Source organism: Muscardinus avellanarius, assembly GCF_963383645.1.
Source record: "Muscardinus avellanarius genome assembly, chromosome: 3".
NCBI lineage: Eukaryota > Metazoa > Chordata > Mammalia > Rodentia > Gliridae > Muscardinus > Muscardinus avellanarius.
In genome coordinates, this window is record NC_137788.1 from 103,811,669 (window position 1) to 103,838,026 (window position 26,358).

General features: G+C 40.3%; 1 protein-coding gene across 2 annotated transcripts in view; it reads right to left on the reverse strand.

Annotated features, from left to right (window-relative positions):
* Positions 1 to 4,045, reverse strand: part of CSDE1 (cold shock domain containing E1) — a gene marked incomplete at both ends in the record, with an annotated part of 30,081 nt that extends 26,036 nt beyond the window's left edge. Inside the window, 5 exons of one of the 2 annotated variants that reach the window (XM_080691127.1) lie at positions 88 to 185; positions 785 to 877; positions 1,276 to 1,385; positions 2,365 to 2,563; positions 3,908 to 4,045. In XM_080691127.1, the coding sequence (XP_080547253.1) occupies positions 88 to 185; positions 785 to 877; positions 1,276 to 1,385; positions 2,365 to 2,563; positions 3,908 to 4,045 (638 nt within the window). The remainder of the gene's footprint in view (positions 1 to 87; positions 186 to 784; positions 878 to 1,275; positions 1,386 to 2,364; positions 2,564 to 3,907) is intronic. The other variant, XM_080691128.1, reaches the window with a different exon arrangement.
* Positions 4,046 to 26,358: the final 22,313 nt, after the last annotated feature.

Here is a 26,358-nt window from a genome sequence, read left to right on the forward strand (position 1 = left end):
GTTAGGTTTTTAACTCACTTCAAATTTTCCAATGTATAAACAACAACGAAGAATCACCTAGGTGGGATTTTTTTGAAAAGCACTTACTGTTTATTGTTATCAATTACAAAATTTATTTTATCTCCGGTTTCCAGCTGAACATTCCCTTCAACATCTTCAGGGGTGTAAGTCAAATAAAACACTTCCTGTGAATTAATAAGTTATTATTAGTAACTTGGCAGGGCACATAGAAACTGTACATTGTGATTTACTTAAATACTTCTTATACTGGCATTTTAAAGCCAAATTTCTTAAAAAAAATTATATGCTTTTATTCATATAAACATACTGCCCCCTTGAAGGTGCTGATGACTTCTCTGAGTCCACAGCTGAGCAGCAACCCAACATAAAAAAGCTTACATACAAGAAGCATTTGCCCAGAGACTGTAGTTACATTTCAAAAAGACAATTTTTATATAAGGCATTAAAACAAAAAAGCTGGAGTTAGTACTTAAAAAGAACCAGAAAAAGTCCCCCCCACAACCCCCCCAAAAAGTGATTAAAATGAGCATTTTTACCTTAAGATTCTAACTAAGGTCACACTTGGGCAAGCTAAGACATGTGAAAGTCCTATGGATTTTTTTCTTAAGTTTTTTTTGATTATGCTGCACTTGAAGCCTCTTAGAAACCAAATTTAAAACTGATTTTAGCAACTAGCTTACGTTTTCTATTTTGAATTTTAAAAGTACGTTTATAGATCACATGGCGGATCAGGCAAAGGTTTAAGAAAAATACACAAGTTTACCCCATTACGTTCGTAGCATACACTCCCTGTTGGACTCTGACCCGGGGCAGCTGGAGATTTACTCTCTAAGTTGTGAGGAACAGCGCACACAACCTACCAGTCAAAAAAAAAAAAATTTCCATTGCTAATCATTTCAGGAGCAGCACTGTGCAATATAAACTGAATTTTAATATCCTCTATACTATACACAGGGATGCATTTTAATATGATCCACAAGAGGATGTCATGCTGCCGAATTCCAAACTTACAGTATATAACTTGACTGTAAGCATAGACAGGGTTATATGTAAAACCCACATTGAGCCTTGACCATTGTTTATTTCAGGTCAAGAAATGCCAGTGCTTCTGATATAATTTTAAAATAGTAATCTTTATATACTATAGCTCTCTTGCGTGCAAACTGAGGAGATGGGGGAGAATCTTCCTTTCCTAATGTGAAAGATATGCAAATGCAGGGCCCTAAGAAAATACAAGGCATCAAAGTTACTAACTTGTCCATTCATTCGTTCTTCAGGGTGAATTTCTTGTTTTATCTTCACCAGTTTAATAGCAATGGGTTTCCCAGTCCGCCGGTCAGATGACACTTCGAATTCAACATCATCTAAAATAAAAAACATATTATGTTTGATAGCCTAGTATTTGCAAAATGGTATCTAACTCCTAAGCTCTATTTAACATTTGAGCTGCCTTAAAAACCGTGGTTGAGCCAGATGTAATGGTACAAGACTATAATATCAGTACTTGGGAAGCTGAGACAGAAGGATCATGGGTTCAAAGCCAGCCTCAGCAATTTAATAATACCCTGTTTCAAAATAAAAAATAAAAAGGAATGTGGAGGGAATGAGTGTCATTCAGAGGCAGAATGCCCCTGGGTTCAATCTCTAGTACCAAAAAAAAAAAAAAAAACCCAAAACCAAAATACCATGGTTCTCAAAGGGTGATCTCTGGGGTCAGCATCATCAATATTACCTGGGAGCTTAGTAGAAATGCAAATTCTTGGGCCTCACTCCACACCTATGCAAAGACAAACTCTAGGGATCAAGTACAACAATCTGTAACAAGCCTGCCAGGTAATTCTGATACACACCATTTAAAAACTACTGCCTTTAGGCTAAGTAAGTCTTAATTTTCATGGCATTACAACACTACAAACAAGGAAATAAAAAAGATCAAAACCTTTGACAAGTTTTTCTTCTAACCTCTCTGTATTTTAGATTTGTTTCTTATTGCAAAATGAGAATAAATGCTTAAAAAACAGTAGTGCTGTGAGAATCAACCAAAATAATACTCAATAGCATATAACCAGAGGATTTCATTTGGTACACAAATACGTTAGCCACTGTTCTAACTCCTTTCTCAAAGACATTTTTTAAAAAATTACACAAAACCTTCTAACTTTCCCTAGCTCTTTAAATCCACCAAGTATTTAATGTAAAAGTACTCAGATAGCTTTCAGTCAATTAGTTATTTAATTCATTATAAATGGTACAAATAAAAGGCCCAAATTTTTACTAAAATTTTTTGAAAAATACTCTCATGAATAAGCTGAAACACAAGAGAAATTTAAAAGAACAGATTACCTCCTACTTTTAAGTCCTGCAGGTTGCCATTATATTGTGAACAGTGGAAGAAAAGTCTAGCTTGACGTTCTGAACACTGAATAAATCCATAAGAGGTTAACAGTTTTTCAATAACCCCCGTTTCACGCAGTGCTGCTGAAGTACCATTGGGGTACCCATTGTGTCCATTGTTATGGAGAAGGTTTGGATCAAAGCTCATCTGTTTTAAAAAGAGAAAGAACTCAATACATACAGAACTGTAAATTATCTCCACAGCATACTAAAATTGATTAACAAATCACTAAATCTTCAATATAAAAGCCAAAGAAAAAATACATAAAGAGATTATGAGCTTTTTAAAAAATAAATGTTAAACTAAGAAAGCATTTTAGAGAAAACAAATTATTTTGGCGAACTGTCTTCATTTATAGTAGAATCTTCACGTAAACTGGAATTCCTGGAATTCAATATTGAAGTAAAACAGTAACATTAGTAAGATCTCCCTTTATATTTATTTTAAATTACTAAAACAATTTCAGAACAAAGGTTACTATTAGTCGAGATGTCAACCCCAAACTACCACGACTTTTCCTAACTGTATCTATTTATACCTATTTTTAGCTTAGACATCTTAATATTATTTGGTAAGCCATGCGTCTTAAAGCATACTATTAGTAGAGATTAACACAATAAACTTTCTACATAATAATCTAGAAAAATTTGCAACAATGCATGCACAGGTATTATAAAAAGTAAGAAAACTTCTAAGACAAAATTACATAATGTTCAATCATCTAACAGGTATATTCATGAAATCATTCAATGAAATTGCTAAGTAATGTCATTTGTTTCTTTCTTTTTTTTTTTTTTGGTGGTACTGAGGGTGGAACACAGAGGCTTTCTACCTCCAGGCTACACTCCCAGATCTATTTTCTATTTTATTTCGAAACAGGGTCACACTAAGTTGCTGATAACCTACTAAGTAGCTGAGGCTGGCTTCAAACCTGTGCAATCCTCCTGACTCAGCCTCCCTAGCGCTGGGATTACAAGTGTGCACCACCATGCCCGGCTAAGTAATTAAATTCTAATTCTTTCATGCTAGTCATTGTTCTGATATATATTAACTCACTTAATTTTCACAGAAGTCCACAAAAGTCATAATATATTTACCCCATTTTACCAATGAGAAAACAGATATAGAGAGGTTAAATAACTTGCCAAAATTAAATGGTAGATATTTCAAACTAAGCAAGTCTACCTCTATTGTATGGGCTCTAAGCCAGGGTTTCTCAAATTTAAGTTGCTTGTCCATCTGGTTAAAATACAAAATCAGATTGAGTGGAGGCTTTAAGATCTTCCACTTCTAACAAGATCCAAGTTTATACTAATACTTCTGATTCTTGGATGCACTTTGAATAGTTATCTTTCAAGATTCCAGATGAAAGAAATGCTTAGTGAAGTTAGAAAATGAGATTGCAGGCCATTTCAAACAGGAGTGGCCCCCATTGGGTCATGCTCTTAACACAAAGCAAGACAGGCTGGAATCAATGCTTTTCTGACTTACAGATCTCTGATACGTAGGGGTCCTCTTTTGTTTTTTAGTTCCAGATGAGGTAGAAGATGAAGATAAAGGTAAAGAAAGTGAAGGAGGGGCTGCACAAGGGGGATGAGGATCTGATGACATAGTAAATACGTTCTCCATTTCAAGCTGCTGTGGTAACATAGCATGTATATAACTATAATTAATAACATTTAAAATACACTTGATAGTCAACCTTTATACTTTTAGATTGTCAGGCTAGAAAAGCAAAATATATTTAATCATTTCTATTTTATAAGAAATATATCATTTTTATTTTATAAGAAATATATAGGGAGTATTCATTCGAGTCACCCCTCCATGCCAGTCTGGTATAGAGCTGTACCTATCCTCTGTATTTCTATCTTTTTTAATAAACTTCTTTAAATCTTAAAAAAAAAAAAAGAAATATATAACTTTGAGGTCAAACTTTAATGTATTTACTTATTTGGTGTTAACTTGGGGACTGAACCCAAGGGCATTCTACCTCTGAGCTACACCCCCAGCTGCTTTTATTTGTTATACTGAAACAGAACCTTTCACTAAAGTTACCATTTACTGGCCTCGAATCTATGGTCCTCCTGTCTCAGCCTCCCAAGTACTGGCAGTAAATTAAAATAAAACCTAATATAGTAAGTAAATCAATGGTCTCCCTAAAATAAGGCACCAAGAGGTAATCCAATGGTGTGGAAAAAATAAAACTATTTTGCATAGAGATAAAAATTAGTCTTTATCAATATTTACTATTAATTTACAGTAGAGGCCTCACTGAACTGAGATGTCAGATGGTCACCTGTCTCATCCTACTCAGGTATTCTGAGGGAAAAACTAGAGAACTCCCTAGCAGGTTGACAATGAAGTCAACTTCACTGTCATTTTTTGCTCATTCATTTGCTCACAGTATATTACAGTTCAATATGCCCAATTAAGTGGGCAGACAAATTTAGTTGTCTAGGTTAACCAAACCATACTCACAGTTGAAAAAAATTCCTGCAAAAGATACTTAGATAAAAGTAAGGCATGCAGGCCCAGCGTGGTGGCGCACGCTTGTAATCCCCGCGCTTAGGAGACAGAGACAGGAGGATCGTGCAGGTTCGAAGCCAGCCTCACTGACTTAAGAGACCCTGTTTCCAAATAAAAATGTAAAATAGGGCCGGGAGTGTAGCTGGAGGTAGAAGGGTTTCCAGGAATCCCAGTACCAGCAAAAAAAAAAAAAAAAAAAAAAAAAAAAGGCACGCACAGACCAAGAACATGGGAGTTAACACTTCTACTCCTTATACTAGTTTTTCAACCTCCATATTATGAAAGAAATGACTTTCTAATGAGACCTGACAAGTGTGCCAAAGATCAAAACTATGATATGAAGCTGAGCATGGTGGTGCATATCTGTAGTCCCAGCTACTGGGGAGGCTAAGGCAGGAGGACCTCAAGTTCAAGCCCACCCTCAGCAACACAGTAATACCCTGTGGGACAGGAATATAGCTCAGTGGTACAGGAACAAATAGATCATCCTTGGGGTCAATCCTCAGTACTATAAGCAAATCAATATTTTAAAAAGACTATAGGTTATTAACTTATATTCTATGTACATAGTATATATAAACTATCCCCTCTATAGCATCCAAAACATGTCAAGTGAAAATGAAATGTTTCTGCACTGTTAACAAGTAAACTGTTTACATAATATTGCTTATTTCTTTGATGTTTTTTATTTGTACAGCTATATTTCTCCAAATACAAATATTCATAATACTCTTTTTGTGATTCTATGGATTGAACCTAGAGGCATTCTACCTCTGAAATATACCCCCAGCCCCATTTTATTATTTTATTTTGAAACGGTCTAAGTTGCGGAGGGCCGCACTAAGTAGCTGAGGCTGGCCACAAACCTACAATCCTCCTGCCTCAGTTTCCCAAGTACTGGGATTACAAGTGTAGGCCATACCACACCTGCCTTTTCTACCTCCGGGCTACACTCCCAGACCTATTTTATTTTTGGAAACAGGGTTTCTTAAGCCAGCGCACCTGGCTTCAAACCTGCGCAATCCTCCTGTCTCTGCCTCCCAAGTGCGGGGATTACAAGTGTGCGCCACCACACCCAGCCTCACACCTGCCATTATAATACATGTTTTTATTAATTTTTCTGTGGTACCAGGGATTGAAACCAGGGGAATTCTACCTTCAAGCTACATATCCAGTCCAATTTTATTATTTCTTTATTTTGAAATAGGGTCTCACTAAATTGTGGTGGGCCTCACTAGTTAGCTAAGGCTGTCCTTGAACGTGTGATCCTCCTGTCTCAGCCTCCCAGTACTGGGATTACAGATGCGTGCAACTGCCAGGTGTGGTGGCACACACTTGTAATCCCTGCACTTGGGAGGGTGGAAGAGGATCACACAGGTCCAAAGCCAACCTCAGCTATTTAGTGAGGCTCTCAGCAACTTAGTGAGACCCCGTTTCCAAATAAAATATAAAAAATTGGTCTGGGAGTATAGCCCAGAGATAGAAAGCCTCTGGGTTCCACCCTCAGCACCATCAAAAAACAAAACAACAAAAAAACCCCACAAAACAAAACAAACAAACAAAAAAACAGATGTGTACAACCATACTCAAGCAGTTTGTTTTTTAATAGGGGAAAAAACCTCCCACAAATCAATTCTTTTGCTCAAAGAGCATACAAAACATAATCGAGGTGGACTGAGTTTACTATCCTAACAACTGAACAGATTAAAATCTTTGGAAGAAGAACTTTGTAGATTTGAAGTCTAACAAAAAGTTTGTGTAAGAAGCTGGGAACCTATAATCCCAGAACTTGGGAGGCTGAGACAGAAAAATCACAGATTTGAGGCCAACTTGAGCAATTTACCCAGACTGTTTCAAAATAAAAAATAAAATGGCCTCAGAGATAGAATGTCTTGAGTTCAATTCCCAGTAACAAAAAAATTTTTAAATAATTTTTTTTTTTTTTTTTTTTTTTGCGGGTCTGGGGGTAGAACCCAGGGGCATTCGACCTCCGAGCTATACCTCCTGCCCAATTTTTTTATAAAATAAAAAATATAGTGAAGCCCTTTGCAACTCAGTGAGATTCTGTTTCAAAATAAAGACTAAAAAATAGGGCTGGGGGTGTAGCTTGGAGGTAGAATGCTTCCGGATTCCATCCCCAACGCCGCAAAAAAAAAAAAAAAAAAAAAAAAAAAAACCAGCAAATCAAGTAATCAACATGTATTAATATAATTCTTTGTGGGAAATTCCAGGGCTGGTTGTAAAACCGCTTTAACTAGAAACAGTAAAATTTTATATTTGAGCTGGATGCTGTGGTACATGCCTATAATCCCAGTGATTTGGGAGGCTACTAAGGCAAGATGAGTTCAAGGTCAGGCTGGAGCATGGTGGCATATGCTTGTAATCTCAGTACTTGGGAGACCAAGGCAGGAAGACTACAGGCTCAAAGCCAGCCCTGACAACTTAGCAAGGCCCTCAGCAACCTAGTGAGAACCTGTTTCTAATAAGAAATAATATTGGGCTAGGGGTATAGCTTGGAGATAAAATGCCTCTGGAGTTAAATCTCCAGTACCAAAAAATAATTAAAAGGCCAAACGAGGCAATTTATGAGACCCTCTCTCAAAATAAAAGCAAAAAGGGGTGGTGGGTGTGTAGCTAGATTGTAGAGTACCCCAGGGTTTAATTCCCTGGTACCAAAGGAGGGAAAAAGGTATATTTGATCAAATAATTAGGAAATCCAGAATTACAGAATTGATTTTTAACAAATCTATAAACATACCTCGCAGTGATAATCAAATATTGCACTTTCAGTAGTATTTGCTGATTCTTCTTTTTCAGCACACGTTTCAAAGGATGAAAGTTGCTAGTATTAAAAAAAAAAAAGAGCGAGAGAAAATGATCTACCAAGCTAATAAAGAATACAACTGCTGCTGCACCGGGCAATCTCACAGTACAGCACTGAAGAAAACAAAGACTACTAGCAGCGTTGGGAAGTGCTCTTTCAAAGCTGTTGAGTAGGCACAAACTTCTTGTTTCAGATCAAGTGTTGTGTCTTCAACTTAAGTGTACTCTTCTTTGGTCTTGTTGGTTGTTACGAGGTTTGTTCCTTGCCTGATCTGAACTTGAAGCAGCAGTTTCAGGTGGTAAAGTCTGTTCTGTTACACTTCATACTAAGGACAGAAAAATGAAGACATTAAGTATAACAGGTATAAAAGTATCAGAAACAGAGGATAGGAAGTGGGAAAAACTAATTCCATTAACTTTGAATCATTGCTCAAGTAACGTAGGTAACTTGGAAGCACTATCAACTTTGTTTTTAGGGGGTTGGCAGTACATTTCGTACTGAACCCAGGGCCTCACATACACTAGGCAAGTGCTCCACTAGTAAGCTACGCCATCCTTTTTTATTCTGGAACAGGGTCTTACTAAGTTGTCTAGGTTGGCCTCAAACTTGGGATCCTCCTACCATTGCCTCCTGAGTACTTGGGATTGTAGGTGTGCACCCCAATGTTAGTGGAAGCATTACCTTTTCACAGTACTTGAGAGATCACTCAAATAACTAGCTTCCTTGGTATCACATGCCCCAAACCTCAAGCTACTTTACAGTCTTTACTGACCTCTGACACCAAAATAAGATGGAAATTAACATAGTATCATATTCAATTTAGTACAAACATTTTATAAGCACTTAACTTGTTTTTGTGGAAAATCTAAAAGAATTTCTACCAGAGTTTACAATCTTGCTGGAAAGTTATACAGGGAGGAAAAGCAGTATATGGGACAAAATGCCAAAAATTAATTTGCTTGGCTAATACATGGGTTCCTTATGTCCTATGTACCATACTAGAAATACTTTTTTTTTTTTTTGGTGGTACTGGGATTCCTGGAAACCCATCTACCTCCGAGCTACACTCCCAGACCACACCTATTTTTATATATATTTTAAAACTTTTATTGGTGCATTATATTCATACATCATATTGGGGTAAAAAACTTATTTTTATACTTTTTTATTTGGAAACAGGGTCTCTTAAACCAGCGTGGCTGGCTTCAAACCTGCGCATTCCTCCTGTCTCTGCCTCCCAAGTGCGGGGATTACAAGCGTGTGCCACCATGCCCGGCTAGAAATACAATTTTTAAACCTCTGTAATAGCATCAAAGCAACATGGTGAGAATAAAAAAGGCATGGAATTTGGTTTTTTTTTTTTTTTTTTTTTTTTGGTGGTACTGGGGTTCCTTGGAAGCCCTTCTACCTCTGGGCTACACTCCCAGACCTATTTATACATTTTTATTTGGAAACAGGGTCTCCTAAACCAGCGCGCGCGGCTGGCTTCGAACCTGCCCGATCCTCCTGTCTCTGCCTCCCAAGCGCAGGGATTACAAGCGTGCGCTACCATACCCGGCAGGCATGAAATTTGAATAAAAACTGGAAAAAAAAAAAAAGAATTCCAGAAGAAAACAAGTGAGTATTTTTGGTATAAAAATACCATACAAATATTCCACTAAAATCCAAGTTCCTTGAGAGAAGAGAATTGTTTATTATATAATTTCCTAAGCCTGACATCAAGTAATATTTTCTTTGTGAATGACTATGGCAACAAATGTGGCTTGTTTCAGAGGAAATCAATAGGCTAGGCTGGCTTGAACAGTGGGCTGGACTAAAATGAAATAGGATATGTGGTGTGATGAGCATAATGCAGCTAGAAAGGAAAGTTTTTGATGAGAGTGGTACCCCCCCCCCAGAACTGGAGGATTGAACTCAGGGGCATTCTACCTCTGAGCTACATCCCAGCCTTATTTTTATTCTTTATTTTGAAATAGTGTCTCACTAAATTGCAGAGGGCCTAAGTAGCATAGGCTGGCTGCGAACCTGAGGTCCTCTTGTCTCAGCCTCCCAAGTACTGAGATTACAAGCATGTGCCACCACACCCAGCATGAAAATGGTATCAAGTCTTGGAATCTTACTGTAGATGATTTAGTGAGAGAAACAATTATCTTTTTAGTTGTTGCAGTAAACAGATAAGAAACTCCTATAAAAGAGAAATATAAGTAAAAGCCACAAAAATCTGCTTTATAATATTTATAAAATAAAAAATGAAGCTGGATTTGATGGCCTACCCTGTAATCCCAGTACTTGGGAGGCTGAGAAAGAAGAATCACAGGTTAGAGACCAGCCTTAGCAACTTAAGCTCTCCACAAACTAGCAACACCATTTCAAAACAAAAATAAAAAGGGCTGGGGTATAGCTTAAAGAGAGAAGGCCCCTGGGTTCAATCCTCAATACCCACACCTCTACTTTCCACAAACAAAAAGAATAAGGTGAGGCTAGTGAGATAGTTTAAGAAAGATCTAGTCCATCACTAACACTATTAAAAATAAGAGACAAGTTAAAGCTGGGTGTGGTGGCGCACGCTTGTAATCCCAGCATTTGGGAGGCTGAGACGGGAGGATCACGGTTCGTGGACAGCCTCAGCCACTTAGTGAGGCCCTCTACAACTAAGTGAGACCCAGTTTCAAAATAAAGAATAAAAAATAGGGCAGGGGCTGTAGCTCGGAGGTCAAATGCCCCTGGGTTCCATCCCCAGACCCGCAAAAAAAAAAAAAAAAGGAGAGACACATTAATTTTTTATTTTTATTTTGTGGTACTGGGGATGGAAGACAGGGGCTTTTCTACCTCTGGACTACACTCCCAGGCCTATTTTATACATTATTTGGAAACGGTCTAAGTTGCTGAGAGCCTCACTCAGTAGCTGGACTGGCTTTGAACCAGTGTGATCCCCCTGTCTCAGTCTCCCAAGCACTAGGATTACAAGCGTGTTCAGCTGTTTTTTTGTTTTGTTTTGTTTTGTTTTTTTAGTGGTATTAGGGACTGAACCCAGGGACATTCTACCTCTGAGTTACACCCCAGCCCACCCCCCCCTTTTTTTGGGGTGGTACTTGGGTTCCTGGAAGCCCTTCTACCTCCAGGCTACACTCCCAGACCTATTTTATACTTTTTTATTTGGAAACAGGGTCTCTTAAGCCAGCGCGATCCACCTGTCTCCACCTCTGAAGCACGGGGATTACAAACATGCGCCACCATGCCCGGCACCCTATTTTATTTTGAAGAAGGTTCTAAGTTGCAGAGGGCCTCACTAAATTGCTGAGACTGGCCATAAACCTGTGATCCTTATCTCAGTCTCCCTAATACGGGGATTACAAACTTGTGCCACCAAAGCCTGCCTTGAACAAATTATTTAACTTCTCTAAACTTTAATTTTCTCTTATGCTAAATGAACTCAGTAAGAGCTCATCTATAGACATTTTATCTTACCATTTCATTCTGTTATTTCAAATATCAAATGGGAAACCCAGTACATGTTTGTAACCCCTGCTACTAAGGAGGTAAAAGATCTCAAGCTAAAGGCCAGTGTGAGCATACAGACCCCATCACAAAAACAAGCAAAACAAAAATATTGAATGTTGCTGGGAATATAGCTCAGTGGTACAACACAAGCTCAGTATGTGCAGGGGCCTGGATTTAGTCTCCAACACATACACACTTTTCTTTTTGCTTTTTATTTGTGATACTGGAGATTGAACCCAGGGATATTCCCCCAGCCCTATTTTTATTCTTTATTTTGAAACAGGGTTTCACTAAGTTGCGGAAGGCCTCACTAAGTAGCTGAGGTTGAACATGAACCTGTGATCCTCCTGTCTCAGCCTCCCAAGTACTAAGATTACAACTGTGTGCCACCATGCCTGGCTACACATATACTTTTCAACGTTACCCTGTCTGATCTTCCAAGATCTATTTCTGAGCTACGCCCCCAGCTCTTTATTTTCCCCCATGGTACTGGGGATGAAACCCAGGGTCATTCTCTCTCTGAGCGACACCCCTAGCCCTATTGATTTTTATTATCTATTTTTGAAACAGGTCTCACTGAGTTGCAAAGGGCCTAAGTAGCTGAAACTGTCCACGAACAGCAATCCTGTTTCAGCCTCCCAAATGCTGGGATTACAAGCGTGTGGCACCACACCCAGGTCTCCCCAGATCTTTTCATTTTTTGTTTTGAAACAAAGTCCTATTGAGCCAGGTATGGTGACAAACCATTGTAATCCCAGTACTTGGGAGGATGAGATACGCCGACCACAGGTTCAAGGACAGCCTCAGCTACTTAGTGAGACCCTATTTCAAAATAAAGAATAAAAAATAGGGCTGGGAGTGTAGCTTGGAGGTAGAATGCCCTTGGGTTTAATCTTCAGTACTTAAAAAAAAAAAAAAGTTGTTGCTAAGAATCTCACTAAATTGTTTGATCTTTATTTAGACCATTCTCCTATTACCTAAGCAAGTATTACAGCAATGGTTCTCAAATGATTAATGTGTCTGGGCCTCTGCTTTAATTACTTTGATTATTCCCTCTCCCATCTCTATACCCAACATCCTAAGTCTTATTAATATTTCCTCCAAGACATCTTTTGTACCCATCTATTGTTCTAAAAGGCATTATTTTAGCCCAGGTGTCCAATACATCTGCCAACTTCCACTTTTTCAGCAGGGTGCTATGGTACACATCTACAGTCCCAGCTACTCAGGAGGATGAGACAGAAGGATGGCCTGGGCTTGAGTTAGGGGCCAACCTGAGCAACAAAGTAAAATATTGTCTTAACATAAGGTTTAGAGATCTTCCCCCCATTCTAGATGGGAAGTGTTTTATGTATGTATTATTTTTAGCAGTACTGGGGATAGAACCCAGGGGCATTCTACCTCTGAGCTATATTCCAGCCCTATTTTGTTTTGTGGTACTGGGGATGGCACCCAGGGGCATTCTACCTCCAAGCTACATTCCCAGCCCTATTTTTTATTCTTTATTTTGAAACCAAGTCTCAGTAAGTTGCAAAAGGCCTAAGTAGCTGAAGCTGTCCTTGAACCAAGATCCTCCGGTCTCAGCCTCCCAAATGCTAGGATTACAAGCCTGTGCCACCAAGCCCTGCTTTTATTCTTTATTTTTAAACAGAGACAGGTCTCACTGAGTTGCAAAAGGCCTCATTAAGAGGCTGTCTGCAAACCGAGATCTCTCAGCCTCCCAAATGCTGGGATTACAAGCGTTAAGACACCACGCCCAGCTCTAGATGGGCAGTTTTAATTCCAACTATCCATGCTATACAACCACCTAGGTCAATCCTTCCACCCCACCTCAATCCTGAGTCCTACACAGATGATAAATTTACTACATTAGGTTAGGTCTCAGGCATTGATGTATTTTCTTTATTCCTTCTCCACCAAGTTATTTCTGCCTTGTAGCCACGATTAAAAACCATTTTTCAAGGTGTTTCTAAGTCTACCTTTTCGTTTTTACTTGTGACTTTTCCAGTTCTTCTCCAAGATAGGTCCATTCTTTCTCCCAACCCTTAAATACAATTCTTGGGATACGCCTAAATTTTACCGTTCTTTGTTTATATGGGTCTTCCCATAAAAACCATAATTTTTCCATCAAGATGACAAAGAAGCCCTTATTAACCATTTTACCACAGGCTCTACTTTCTTAATTCTCATTAAGTGAGGAATTAGTATCCAGTGCCAGCATCAAACTTTCTGGTACTAAATCATTTCTAAACTTTGTTTGCTTCCTGTTTATGTATCTTGCACTAATCATATTTCAAGTTTTAGACATGCAAACTTGTTTGTTTCTCTATCAATGCCTCTTTTAGTATCTAATCCAGTGTTATACAACAGAAACTAATACAGCTAAGCCAAACATGAGAAGGAGGGGGGTGGGAAAGGGATAGGAAGTGAGGAAGGGCTAAATGAGTAATGTGTGCCTGAATGCCTCTACCATCTAGTACCCTATTAAGATGTATGACTACAATGCATCAATAAAAAAGAAAATATCATTTTGAGTAATAAAAAGCTGTTTAAGCCAGGCATGGTGGCACATGCTTGTAATCCTAATACTTGGGAGGCTCAGACAGGAGGATCATAGTTCAGTCAGCAACTTAGTGAGACCCTGTTTCAAAATAAAAGAATAAAATAGGGCTGAAGGTATATCTCAAATAGAATGCCCCTGGGTTCCATTCCCAGTACTACACACAAAAAAAGAACTGTTCAAAATCTAAATATAATTAAAATAAGCTGATGTAGCAAAAAGGTAATCCATAATAGGGGGGAAAACCCATTACAATTCAAGTGTAAACAGTTCTGTCAATTTTTAACTGTATGAAGTCTTAATTATCCAATCAAGAAATAAAACTCACCAGTTGTGGTGGGACAGGCCTATAATCTCAGTACTTGAGAGGCTGAGACAGGATTGCAGGTTTGAGGCCAGACCAGTTTTTAAAACTGGTGATGTAGCTCAGAGGTAGAATGAACCAAGGATCTACACTCTTGTCAAGATTATTAACTTTTAAGCCGGGTGTGGTGGCACACGCTTGTAATCCCAGCATTTGGGAGGCTGAGACAGGAGGATAGTGGTTTGCGGACAGTCTCAGCTACTGCTTAGTGAAGCCCTTTGCCAACTCAGTGAGACCCTGTTTCAAAAACAATAAAGAATAAAAAATAGGGCTGTGGGTATAGCTCAGAGGTAGAATGCCCCTGGGTTCCATCTCCAGTACCAAAAAAAAAAAAAAAAAAAAAAACCTTTCATCAGTGGTATTAACTTCCTCTGCCTAACAACTCTAAACATTAACTCCCTTCATCTCTGATGTCAGGGCACAGGAGACTAGGGCAGGGCATTGTGGTACCTACTTGCCGTAATGTTAATTCCAGCTACTTGGTAGGCTGAGGCAGGAGGACTTTTGAGTTCAAGGCCAACCTGGGCAAAACAGACCCTGTGTCAACAACACAGGGGAGGAAGAAAGGAGAGAGGGAGCCTAAGAGTCTTCCCAATTACTAAGTAACCAACTCCCTTTTCCTTTGCCCAATATGGAAACAGTATTATAATTATCAATGTGATATTGTTTCAGGAGTTAAAGCCAATTCCTTTACTGAACTGAATTCAATGGTTACTTACTCCCTATGTCACTTGGCTAAAAGTTGTCACCATGTAGCTGGACATGATGGCACACCCCTGTAATCCAGTACTTGGGAGGCTGAGACAGGAGGATGATATAGGTTCGAAAGTCAGCCTCAGCAACTAAGTGAGGCTCTCAGCAACTTTAGCAAGACCCTGTTTCCAAATAAAAAACAACACAGGGCTGAGGGTATAGCCTGGACCCCTAGTACTGTTAAAAAAAAAAAAAAAAGTTGTCACCACCTGTTGTGTGTCTTCCCTCAGCTGCTTTTATCTCAGAGGCCTAGCAGAAGCCAGGGTCATAGGAAGACACTAAATTAACACACAATGGCTGAACACATTTCTGTGGTAAGAAATTCATCTAAAATGCACCATACTTCTGGGTATATCATTTTGCCAAATTACTATGAACATATAATGGCATTCTGGGTGAGGCTAGAACTCAGGGGCATTCTATCTCTGAGCTACACCCCCACTCCTTTTTATTTCAAAACAGGGTCTTGCTCAGTTGGTGAGACTGGCCTAGAACTTATAGTGTCTTTTTGTGCAGTACTGGGGATGGAACACAGGGACAGTTTACCTCCAAGCTACATCCATTTTTTATGCTTTATTTTTATTTTTTATTTTTTTGGCGGTACTGGGTGTGGAATCCAGGGGCTTTCTACCTCTGGGTTATACTCCCAGCCCTATTTTTTATACTTTATTTGGAAACAGGGTCTCACTATGTTCTCAAGAGCCTAAGTAGCTGAGGCTGGCTTCAAACCTGTGTGATCCTCTTGTCTCAGCGTCTCAAGCGCCATGAACCACCATGCCCTCCTTTATTCTTTATTTTGAACCAAGGTTTCATTAAGTTGCAGGAAGGCCTAAGTAGCTGAGGCTGTCTGCAAATCATGATCCTCCTGTCTCAGTTTAGGGAGTACTGGGATTACAAGCAGGTGCCACCACACCTGGCTGAGACTATCTTAGAATTTGTGATCTCCCTGTCTCAATCTCATAAATACTAGGATTACAGGCCTGTGCCACACTGCCTGCCTAGTGGGAAGGGGGTGGCAGAAATGGAAGAAATGTTAATAAAAAGCAAAAAAAAAAAAAAAAATGCAGTCTTACAAAAGTTTCTCCACCAAACTGATTTCCTTCAGGGAGTACCTTCTTCCTTTGAGAGAAGCAAAACCTAACAGATCAGGTTCTCCCTACCCTGACATTTCATTAAGCACCATACTTACAAAACTTTTCAATGGCAGGGGGATTTAAGTATGAATAACACTCTTGCCTTCCTTTCACGGTTCATATTTCTTGATGCATTAGTCTATTTTAAGTTCAAGTATAATGCCTTTTCTATAACGAGGGTACTTAGGTTTCAATTCACTTTTTTTTTTTTTTTTTTGCAGGTCTGGGGATGGAACTCAGGGCATTTCACCTTCGAGCTATCGACCTTCCCCTATTCTATATTCTTCTTCAATTCACTTTTACTCTAGGACCTAAGATAAACTATAAGGTTTAGATAATGAACAGACTTAAAATAATCTAAGTCATCACCTTCTACGTAAAAATTTAAAAAAATATATATCGCCAGGTGTGGTGGCACAGGCTTGTGATCCCAGCATTTGGGGGGCTGAGACCAGAGGATAGCGGTTTGCAGACAGCCTAAGCTATTTAGTGAGGCCCTTTGCAGCTCAGTGAGACCTGGTTTCAAAATAAAGAATAAAAAACAGGGCTGGGTTGTAGCTCAGAGGTTGAGTGCCCCTGGGTTCCATCCCCAGACCCGCAAAAAAATCATATTGATGTAACTTATCTTTGTGTGTGTGTGTGGGGGGGGTTTACTGGGAGTTAAATCAAGGTATCCTACTTCTGAGTTACATCCACATCCCTTTTATTTTGAAATAGTCGATAGGTTGCTGACAGTCTCACTATATTGCTAAGGCTGCCCTTGAACCTGGAGTCCTCCTGTCTAAATCTCAGCTTCCCATATACTGAGCTACCCCTGGTTTGTAACTATCTTTTTGTATACTTCAGTAGTAACAACTGTGCTGGAGTGTCAATTACCTAACCAGCTATTAAGATACTTAAAATTGCCAGGCATGGTGGTGAACACTTGTAATCCCAGCATCTGGGAGGCTGAGGATCACAATACAGGGACAGCCTTAGCTACTTAGTAAGGCCCTTTGCAACTCAGAAAGACCATGTTTCAAAATAAAGAATAAAAAATAGGGCTGGGGGTGTGGCTCAGAAGTAGAATGCCCCTGGGTTCCACCCCCATTATCCACAAAAGAAAAAAAAAAAAAAAAAACTTAAAATTATGTATCTATCAGGCTGAGCATGGTGGCTATGCCGGGAGAATCTCAGTTTACAGACAGCCTCAGCTACTTAGTGAGGCCCCTTGCAACTCAGTGAAACCCTGTTTCAAAAATAAAGAATAAAAAGTTAGGGCTAGGGAGGTAGAATGCCCCTGGGTTCCATCCCCAGTACCACCAAAAAAAAAAAAAACAAAAAAAACAAAAAACAAACAAAAAACCCAAAAAGTATCACTTAACTACTGTTAACAAATTCCAAAGGGAGAAGCTGAAGAAACGCTAAGCACATTAGAAAACTATATACTGTCCAATGAAAATTTTTGCCAGTTATATTTGTAACTTTGTATTTTCTAGTTGCCATATTAAAATCAAAAGAAACAAATGAAGTTAAAATGTCTTATTTAACCAATTATATCCAAAATGTTACTGTCCATCTTTAATGACTCTAAGAAATTGAGATTTTTAACATTCCTAAAAATCTGATGTTATTTTTAAGTAGAGCATGTCTCAATTCAGGCGTGTGTGTGTGTGTGTGTGTGTGTGTGTGTGTGTGTGTGTGGTACTGGGGATGAAACCCAGGGGCCTTCTACCTCCAGGCTACATTCCCAGACCTATATTATATTCTGCTTGGAAACAAGGTCTCATTAAGTTCCTGTAAGCCTAAATAGCTGAGGCTGGCTTCAAACCTGCAGGATTCTCCTGTCTCAGCCTCCAAGTACTGGGATTAAAAGTGTGTGCCACCATGCCAGGCTGGCTGGTCATTATTATTATTATTATTATTATTATTATTATTATTTTTTTTTTTTTGGTGGTACTGGGGTTCCTGGAAGCCCTTCTACCTCCGGGCTACACTCCCAGACCTATTTTTACATTTTTATTTGGAAACAGGGTCTCCTAAGCCAGCGCGCGCAGCTGGCTTCGAACCTGCGCGATCCTCCTGTCTCTGCCTCCCAAGCGCGGGGATTACAAGCATGAGCCACCACGCCCGGCTGGCTGATCATATTTTAAGTACACAATACCCACATGCAGCTAGTGGCTATCACATTCCATAGAATAGAAATAAATTGACCAAGGATGATAAAAAAAAAAGCATACCTAATAAAACATAAAAGCTACTGGACAAAGATTTTCACTAGTAAAAAGAGGCAATATTTTGACCATTGCAGAAGAGGAAGACTTGACCATAGAAGCTTGTAGTTTTTTGTTTTGTTTTGTTTTTGTGGGACTGGGGATGGAACCCAGGGGCATTCTACCTTTGAGCTACACCCCCCAGCCCTATTTTTTATTCTTTATTTTAAAACATGGTCTCACTCAGTTGCAAAGGGCCTCACTAAGTTGCTGAGGCTGTCTGAGAACAGCAATCTTCCTTTCTCAGCCTCCCGAATGCTGGGATTACAAGTGTGCACCACCATGCTTGCCTAAGCTTGTAGTTATTAAACTAAAGGAGCAAAAGTGCAAATAATTGGTTATGTACTGGCTGTAGCTGAGAACCAGTAGAGAGTTTACATGTACAATGTGAGAAAACTGCTAATCAATTTATTTTTTACTTTCTGTTAATGTTTTACCTCACCATACAGGACATATTAGATATTTTTAAAGTTCTGTATAGTTTTGCTTTTAACTAGGTGCTCACAGATGCAAATAAAAAGCACTCTAATAAGAGAAACCCTGATTGGGCAAAAAGATTTGATAGCAAGAAATTATGGAACTCACAAAAAAAAAGTTTCTCAACACAGTAATTTCACCATTCAAGACATTCTAGCTACTAAATCTTACTAAATACAACTATAGTTTTTCTAGCTATAGTAATTCTCTATTATGAAAATCCTAACTGTTTTAACAAGTCTCCATAAGACAGTTTTGGTCAAAGATCTCAAAGTGGTTTTTTAAGAAGACAAAGTAGGAACAATCTCAAAATTTTCACTTCATTTGGCAATACATCCCTAAAATTCCAACTTTTTAAAGATCCATCCAACAGGACTTTTCAATGTTGTAATTACCTTATTTAATGTATGGTCTTCACAACAATATGAACATACTGTACACCTAAAATTAAGATGAAAACAAGCCGGGTGTGGTGGTGCATGCCTGTAAACATACTACTTAGGAGGCTGACAGTAGGAGTCAAGGTTCAAAGCCAACCTCAACAAAATAAAAAGGGCTCAGAGATCCAATTCTCAATACCAAAAAAAAAGGGGCTTGTAAGAGTAAATTTTGTTGTTTCACAATTTAAAGCAAATTAAAAAAGATGACTCTCAGCCAGGCGTGGTGGCGCACACTTGTAATCCCTGCGCTTGGGAGGCTGAGACAGGAGGATCGCACAGGTTCAAAGCCAGCCCCGGCTACTTAGTGAGACCCCGTTTCCAAATAAAATATAAAATAGGTCTGGGAGTATAGCCCGGAGGTAGAAAGCCTCTGGGTTCCACCCCTAGTACCACCAAAAATAACAAAAAATAAAAATAAAAAAATGACTCTCAAGGTATAAGGTGTGTCTTAGGTGGGGGTGGGATAAAATAGGAAAACATGTCAGCTTTCACTCAACTTCTTTTCCTTTATTTGGTACTGGGAATTGAACCTAGAAGCATTCTACCTCCAAATTGTACTCCCAACTCCTATTTTATCTCTTACTTGGAAACAGGGTCTAAGTTGCAGAGGCTGGCTTCTAACTTTTGTTCCCCCTGTTTCGGCTTTCCAAGTACTGGGATTACAAGTGTGCGCCACTACACCCAGCTTCACTCTAAATTTCATGTGCTAGGAATTCACCAGAATTTTCAACCACATTCTTTAAAGGTCACACTTAAGTCAGAACTTATTTACAAAAAAAGAAAGCCTATCTTCTGTGCCTCAAATACTTTACTTTTCAATTCAGCTGCTATAAATACTCATCTCGATGGTAAACATCCAGAGCAGCTGCAGAACCACACAAACGACTACCAACTCCTTTATTTTGGTTCTGCAACTAAAAGGTGGAAGATTTATCTAGGTTTTAATGATATGGTAATTTCTACTCAAGTATGTAAATTCTCTTCTTATCCACACCAATGTATTAAATCGTTCCTCAATTCAGTGCTGAGAATGTCTACCTTCTACTAACTCAAAATGAAATCTAGCATTCTGGCAGAACCGCTTATAATATGGAACCTACATTTTAAAAAAGTAGGTTGGTAGCTCTGGCTGCGAACTACCAGTTCATACCAGCCTAATAAAAATTAAGTCTCTCAGAAGAAATAGATTTAATTAACTACCACAATGCCTTTGACCATCATCCCTCCCTCTTTGCTTGTCCTCCAAATGTTTAAAAGAGCACTACATTCTTTCATACACTTTAGGTGCAAAACAAGGAAATTAACTCCCCCAATACTGTTGATTCTTTTCTGCAGTGTGAAGTCTGTTTTAGGGAGCGTTCCCTGTGTCTCACTTGTGGGTGAAGCAAAACAGCAGCCATTTGGGTGTTTGTAAGGGAAATCTTTAAAGCACAGCACTAAGATTCCGTACTGATAAAAACATTGAATGGTAAAAACCTCGCATCTCTCTCCGATTGGGGCTCAAAGCCAAGTCGTTCATTGCACAATGTGGGCCAGAGCTTGCAACATAAGAGCCAGAGGAGATGGTAGGGAGGACACCAAAGAACTCTCAAAACACCGTTTCCCCCAGGTGAGAGGGGTAGGGCGCACGTGCCTAAAGGATTAGGGGCTGGTTTCCTTTCTCAAGAGGCCAAAGCAGAGAGGAATAGGGGAAGGCTGGGTGTTGAGGCCCAGCTGTGGGTGACTGGAACTTAAGGATGTCAATTCTGCCACGCTGGTGTCAGAAGGGCCTAGGGAAAGGAGGTGTCCCTAGGCACTTCCCCTAGATGGAGCCGGGTCTCGGTTTACACACAAAGAAGGCGCCACTGACGCACTGCGCTCTGGTACTCGCAGGCGGTCCCCCAACAGGCGGCGGCAAGGAAACCACAGGGTCTGGAGTCAGAGTAGGCCCGTCTCGTCAGCCTCTGCTCTCCCAGCCTCACACAAAGGAACGCGCCACCATCCCCTCGCCCCGCCCGCCGGGACTTGTAGTTCCCGCTTCCCCCGCCAAGCCGCAGAGGGAAGTGGCCGGACTACCGCTCCCAACAGCCCCCGCGGCCGCGCCCCGCACCCTCTGCCTCCATCTTGACTGCGGCCGGAGCCTCCATTTTCGCTCCCTCCCCCACTTTAGTCACCACCACCACCACTACCCACAGGCGCGCCCCCCCGGCCTCCACTCCTCGCTACGGCTCTGCGGCCTGACTTGAGGCCTAGACGGTTGAACCGGGGACGAATGGAAACGCCCTGGGTGGGAACTCGGGGCGAGATCCTCCCCAGACGGAACTCTAGGGGTGTCCCCTCGCCTCAGAAGTCTCTCCTGTTACCCTTGGTCTTCTCGTCCGCCCTTAGCCTGGCTTGTTGCTATCCCCCGTTGGACCCTGAGGTCGTACTCACCCCAACAGCTCAGCGCCCCCTCTCCAGCGCCGCCATAAGCAGCACGGCCCGGTACGTAGGAATAAATCTCGCTTATCTCGCGAGAGTTGCAGGCTCAGAGCGCGTGCACGGGAAGGCGGGGGGGGGGGGCGTGCGCCGAGTGCGCTTGCGCACAAGGGCCGAGTGACGCCAACCGGGCTCTGAGCTTAGCCACCACCAAGATGGCGGCGGCGCTCTCCTACGTTCGCCCCTGCTGTGCGGTGGGAAGTAATCTCGGTGTTTACTGACCCAGCTGGGACGCTAGGGGCGGGATGGCGGGTGCCTTTAGCGTCTCCGGTCTGTGCAAGCCTGCGAACGTTTTAGGCAACGAGGCTGGGGGAAACCTTGAGAAAGCAAACAATTCCGAGGGCATATTCTGGAATTCGTGAAAAGAATTTCTCTTTTCCTAGCGGTAATCAGCAATCCTCAAACCCCATTTTCTCTTCAATCGCAGCGCAAGCATTCCTTCTCTCTTGTTTTCTACATTAGAATGGAATTTCTAAAGTACAGAATTAGTACAGAGTCAAATTTTTAGAGGAGTAATCTGGAAGTCTCAATGAAACCTTTGTCACCCAGAAACTACATTGCTTGCAACAGACAGGAGCAAAACTGCATAATCACTTCAAACAAACAAACAAAAAATCCCAAACTCCTTCAACTGACCTTCCCAGTTACGAAGATATTCATAGTGTTTCAGGTAATCAAAGAAGCCCAAACAGTAATTAAAAGGTTGAAATCAGGGCAAAGAAATTATTCATCCAGTGAAGTAAGAGATAAGAGAGAATATCAATTCTAGCCACATAAATGTTCAATGGAATATCAGACAGTAAAGAATTCTCTGGTGAGAACAAGGATTTCACAGATTCAGTGGCTCTTTCATTTGACAGTATTGGAAAAATAATGACCAGTCAGTTCTCCTCCTCCTCCTCCTCCTCCTCCTCCTCCTCCTCCTCCTCCTCCTCCTCCTCCTCCTCTTCTTCTTCTTCTTCTTCTTCTTCTTCTTCTTCTTCTTCTTCTTCTTCTTCTGGTACTGGGATGGAACCCAGTTCAGTCACTCTTCTGAGAACTCTACCACAGCTGGATTATAGCTCACGCCTGTAATCCCAATATTTGGGAGGCCTAGATAGGAGGATTGTAGGTTTTAGGACTACCTCAGCCAGTAGTGAGACTTAGCAACCAAACAAGACCCTGTTTCAAAATTTAAAAACTTAAAACAAAATGGGGCTGGGGGTGTAGCTCAGAGGTACAATGCCCCTGGGCTCAATTCCCAGTACCAAAAACAAAAAACAACTTTCCACCACTTTCTGCTTTTGTGGGAGAGTAGAATATCTCACTCAAAATATACTTACATATTTTAGGGTGGTTATTTAGAGAAACTGCAAACACAGAGAGGTGAGGTGGTAAGGGTGGGAGGATCACTTCTATCTACAACAGTGGAGTAAGCAAGAAATGCAGACAGAGGTTTTCTTTCCCAAGCTTTTCCTTATTTGCCTAGAAAAAAAAGTTTTCAGAGGAAGAGGAGATCGAAAGTTTGGCACCTGGTCCAGACAAAGATTACCACAAATAGTCTTCTGAGGGCTGTTACCTTAAAATTGCATAATAAGATAGCCTTTCATTGTCACAGAGTTCCTCTCTTGAATCTCCTATGGCTTGTGTTGCCAGCACTTCCACCCCAGAGCCCCAACAAACTATCCTTTTGTATCCTGCAACTTTTTCTCTTTTGGGGTACTGGAGATTGAACCCAGAAGCATTCTATCTACAAGCTACATTCTCAGCCCTTCTTTATTTTTTGTTTTGAAACAGTCTTCCTAGGTTGTAGAGGTTGACCTTGAACTTTAAATCATCTGGTCTCAGCATCCCAAGTACTGGGATTACAGCTTGCACCACCATACCCTGCGTATCCTGCAACATATTATATAAGCATTAACTATTTCTGCATATGACTCCCATGCTGTGCATGTGATATTGTTTTCTTATGAATTATCTACAGTCAGTTAATAACATTGACCAAAATTATCAGACTTTCAAAGGGGAAAGAAAATATTTAGCTAAGCACAGTGATGCACAGTTATAATCTCAGTTACTCTGGAGGCTGAGGCAGAAAGATCTAAAATTTGAGGCCAGCCTCTAAATTAATGGCGCTCTATTTCAAAAATAAGCAAAAAGGGCTGGGGTTGTAGTTCAGTGGCAGAGTGCCTCTGGGTTGCATCCTCAGTCCTGGAGAGGGGGAAGGGAAGGAGAATTTAAAAGTACCCTACACTTTCATCATATTTATGTATTATTTCATAGTTCATTTCATACACGTTCTCACTGGAAAGCATGTAATTATTAATGAAAAATAGATGTGTTTAGTCATTAAGGTGCTTTCATTTTAGCCTCCTTAAATAATCACAAAAACAAATATTTTCATATATACTGAAATAAGTGCAAGGAACAAAAACTGCATTGTATTAAAAGAGTATATAGCCAGGCATGGTGGCATATACTTGTAATCCCAGCTTTTGGGAGGCTGAGAAAGGAAGATTGTCGTTCACAGATAGCCTCAGCTACTACTTAGTGAGGCCCTTTGCAACTCAATGAGACCCTGTTTCAAAATAAAGAATAAAAAATAGGGCTGGGGTGCAGCTCAGAGGTAGAATGCCCTTAGGTTCCATTCCCAGTAAGAGTATATAACCTCTGATTCTGTGTGTGTGTGTGTGTGTGTGTGTGTGCGCTAGTGACTGAACCGAGGAGCAATTTATTTTATTTATTTTATTTTATTTATTTATTTGTTTATTTATTTATTTTTGGCGGTACTGGGGATGGAACCCAGGGGCCTTCTACCTCTGGGCTACACTCCCAGACCTATTTTTATTTTATTTGGAAACAGGGTCTCTTACACCAGCTGAGGCTGGCTTCGAACCTGTGTGCCACCACACCTGGCTCCGAGGAGCATTTTAACTCTGAGCTACAACCCTAGCCCTTTTTATTTTAATTTATTTGTTTTGCATTGGGGGTACTGGGGATTGAACCCCAAACTGTAATCCCAGCTCTATTTCATATTTATTTTGAAACAGGGTCTCAATAAGTAACAGAAGTTCTTGCTAACTTGCTGAGGCTGACTTTGAACCTTTGATCCTCCTATCTCAGCCTCCCAAGTACTGAGATTACAAGTGTGCATCACCATACCCAGCTTAGTTGTTTTGAAACAGGACTCACTAGGTTGCTGAGAGTCTTGCTAAATTGTTGAGTTTGGTTTTGATCCTTCAATCCTCCTGCCTTAGCCTCCCTCCCAAGTACTAGGACTAAAGTTGTTTGCCACCATGCCTGGTTTTTAAACTCCAATTCTAAGCAAATTGTCTTAAATTTTAAGAGGATGCAGTATCCTACTTCTATTCAAAGCCTTCCTTTCCACCTCTGTTGCTATTGGTCCAGTCCTGTGCATGCAGCCTCAAATCAGCCTCTGTGCTACTCTGTAATGCCTTTCCATTACTTTCCTAAGCACAGGTATTTGCTTCACATTTAATGACTTCATAGCTCACCCTATTGTAAATATTAGTTCATACTAGCTACTGATCCCTAAGGACAGGGCATCTGACATTCCTTTTTGTATTCCTGGTTTCTGACAGTGCCTGGCCTTGATAATTCTCAAAAGCTTCCCGAATGAATAGTACTGTACAACAGTTAACACCTGTATAACAGGTGTTAAGCTGGGCATGGTGGCCCAAGCTTGTAATCCCAGCATTCGGGAGGCAGAGATGAGAGGATCACAGTTCAGTTTCCCAGAGAGCCTCAGCTACTTAGTGAGGCCCTTCGCAACTCAGTGAGACCCTGTTTCACAATAAAGATAAAAAAATAGGGCTGGGTTTGTAGCTTAGAGGTAGAATGCCCCGTGGGTTCCATCCCTAGTACTGCAAAAAAGAAAAAGAAAAAAAAATAAAATAAAATACCAAAGCCGGCGTGGTGGTGCACGCTTGTAATCCTCGCTCTTGGGAGGCGGAGACAGATCAGGTAGGTTTTAAGCCAGTCGCACTGGCTTAAGAGACCCTGTTTCCAAATAAAAAAAATATAAAAAATGGGTCTGGGAGTGTAGCCCAGAGGTAGAAGGACTTCCAGGAACCTCAGTACCACCAAAAAAATTAATAAAATAAAATACCAAAAAATAGGGCTGGGAGTGTAGCTCAGAGGTATAATGCCCCTGGATTCCATCACCAGTACCACACACACACACACACACACACACACACACACACACACAAATTGTACATGGTGTTAGAAATTGGAGTGTTCTGCTGGGGAAATAGAGAATGTAAACATTTCAGGCTAGTTGTTTGTTTCCTTTGACTGTTTCATAAATACAGATCTCCCTTTACTGGCAACAGATCTACTCTGGATATTTCACTCCAATGTTACAGAAAAGCTGTCTTGGGCTCTTGTTCTAGTTACAAGGTCATGTGAATCTGGTCTAAACATAGAATTAGGTCCAGGAGGAGGAGGAGCACACATACTCAAGTATCACAGCAAAGGGAAATGTAAAACATAATAGTCTTGTTATATTCTGTCAGTATAATTCCTATTAATAAGAAAGGCAAAAGACTTGATTTCTACCATTTCACATAACTTGACCTTCTTAAGTAATATGTCCATTTCATCTTTATGAATGTGTCAATTGCCTTTAAATTCTTCCTTGATTTAAAATT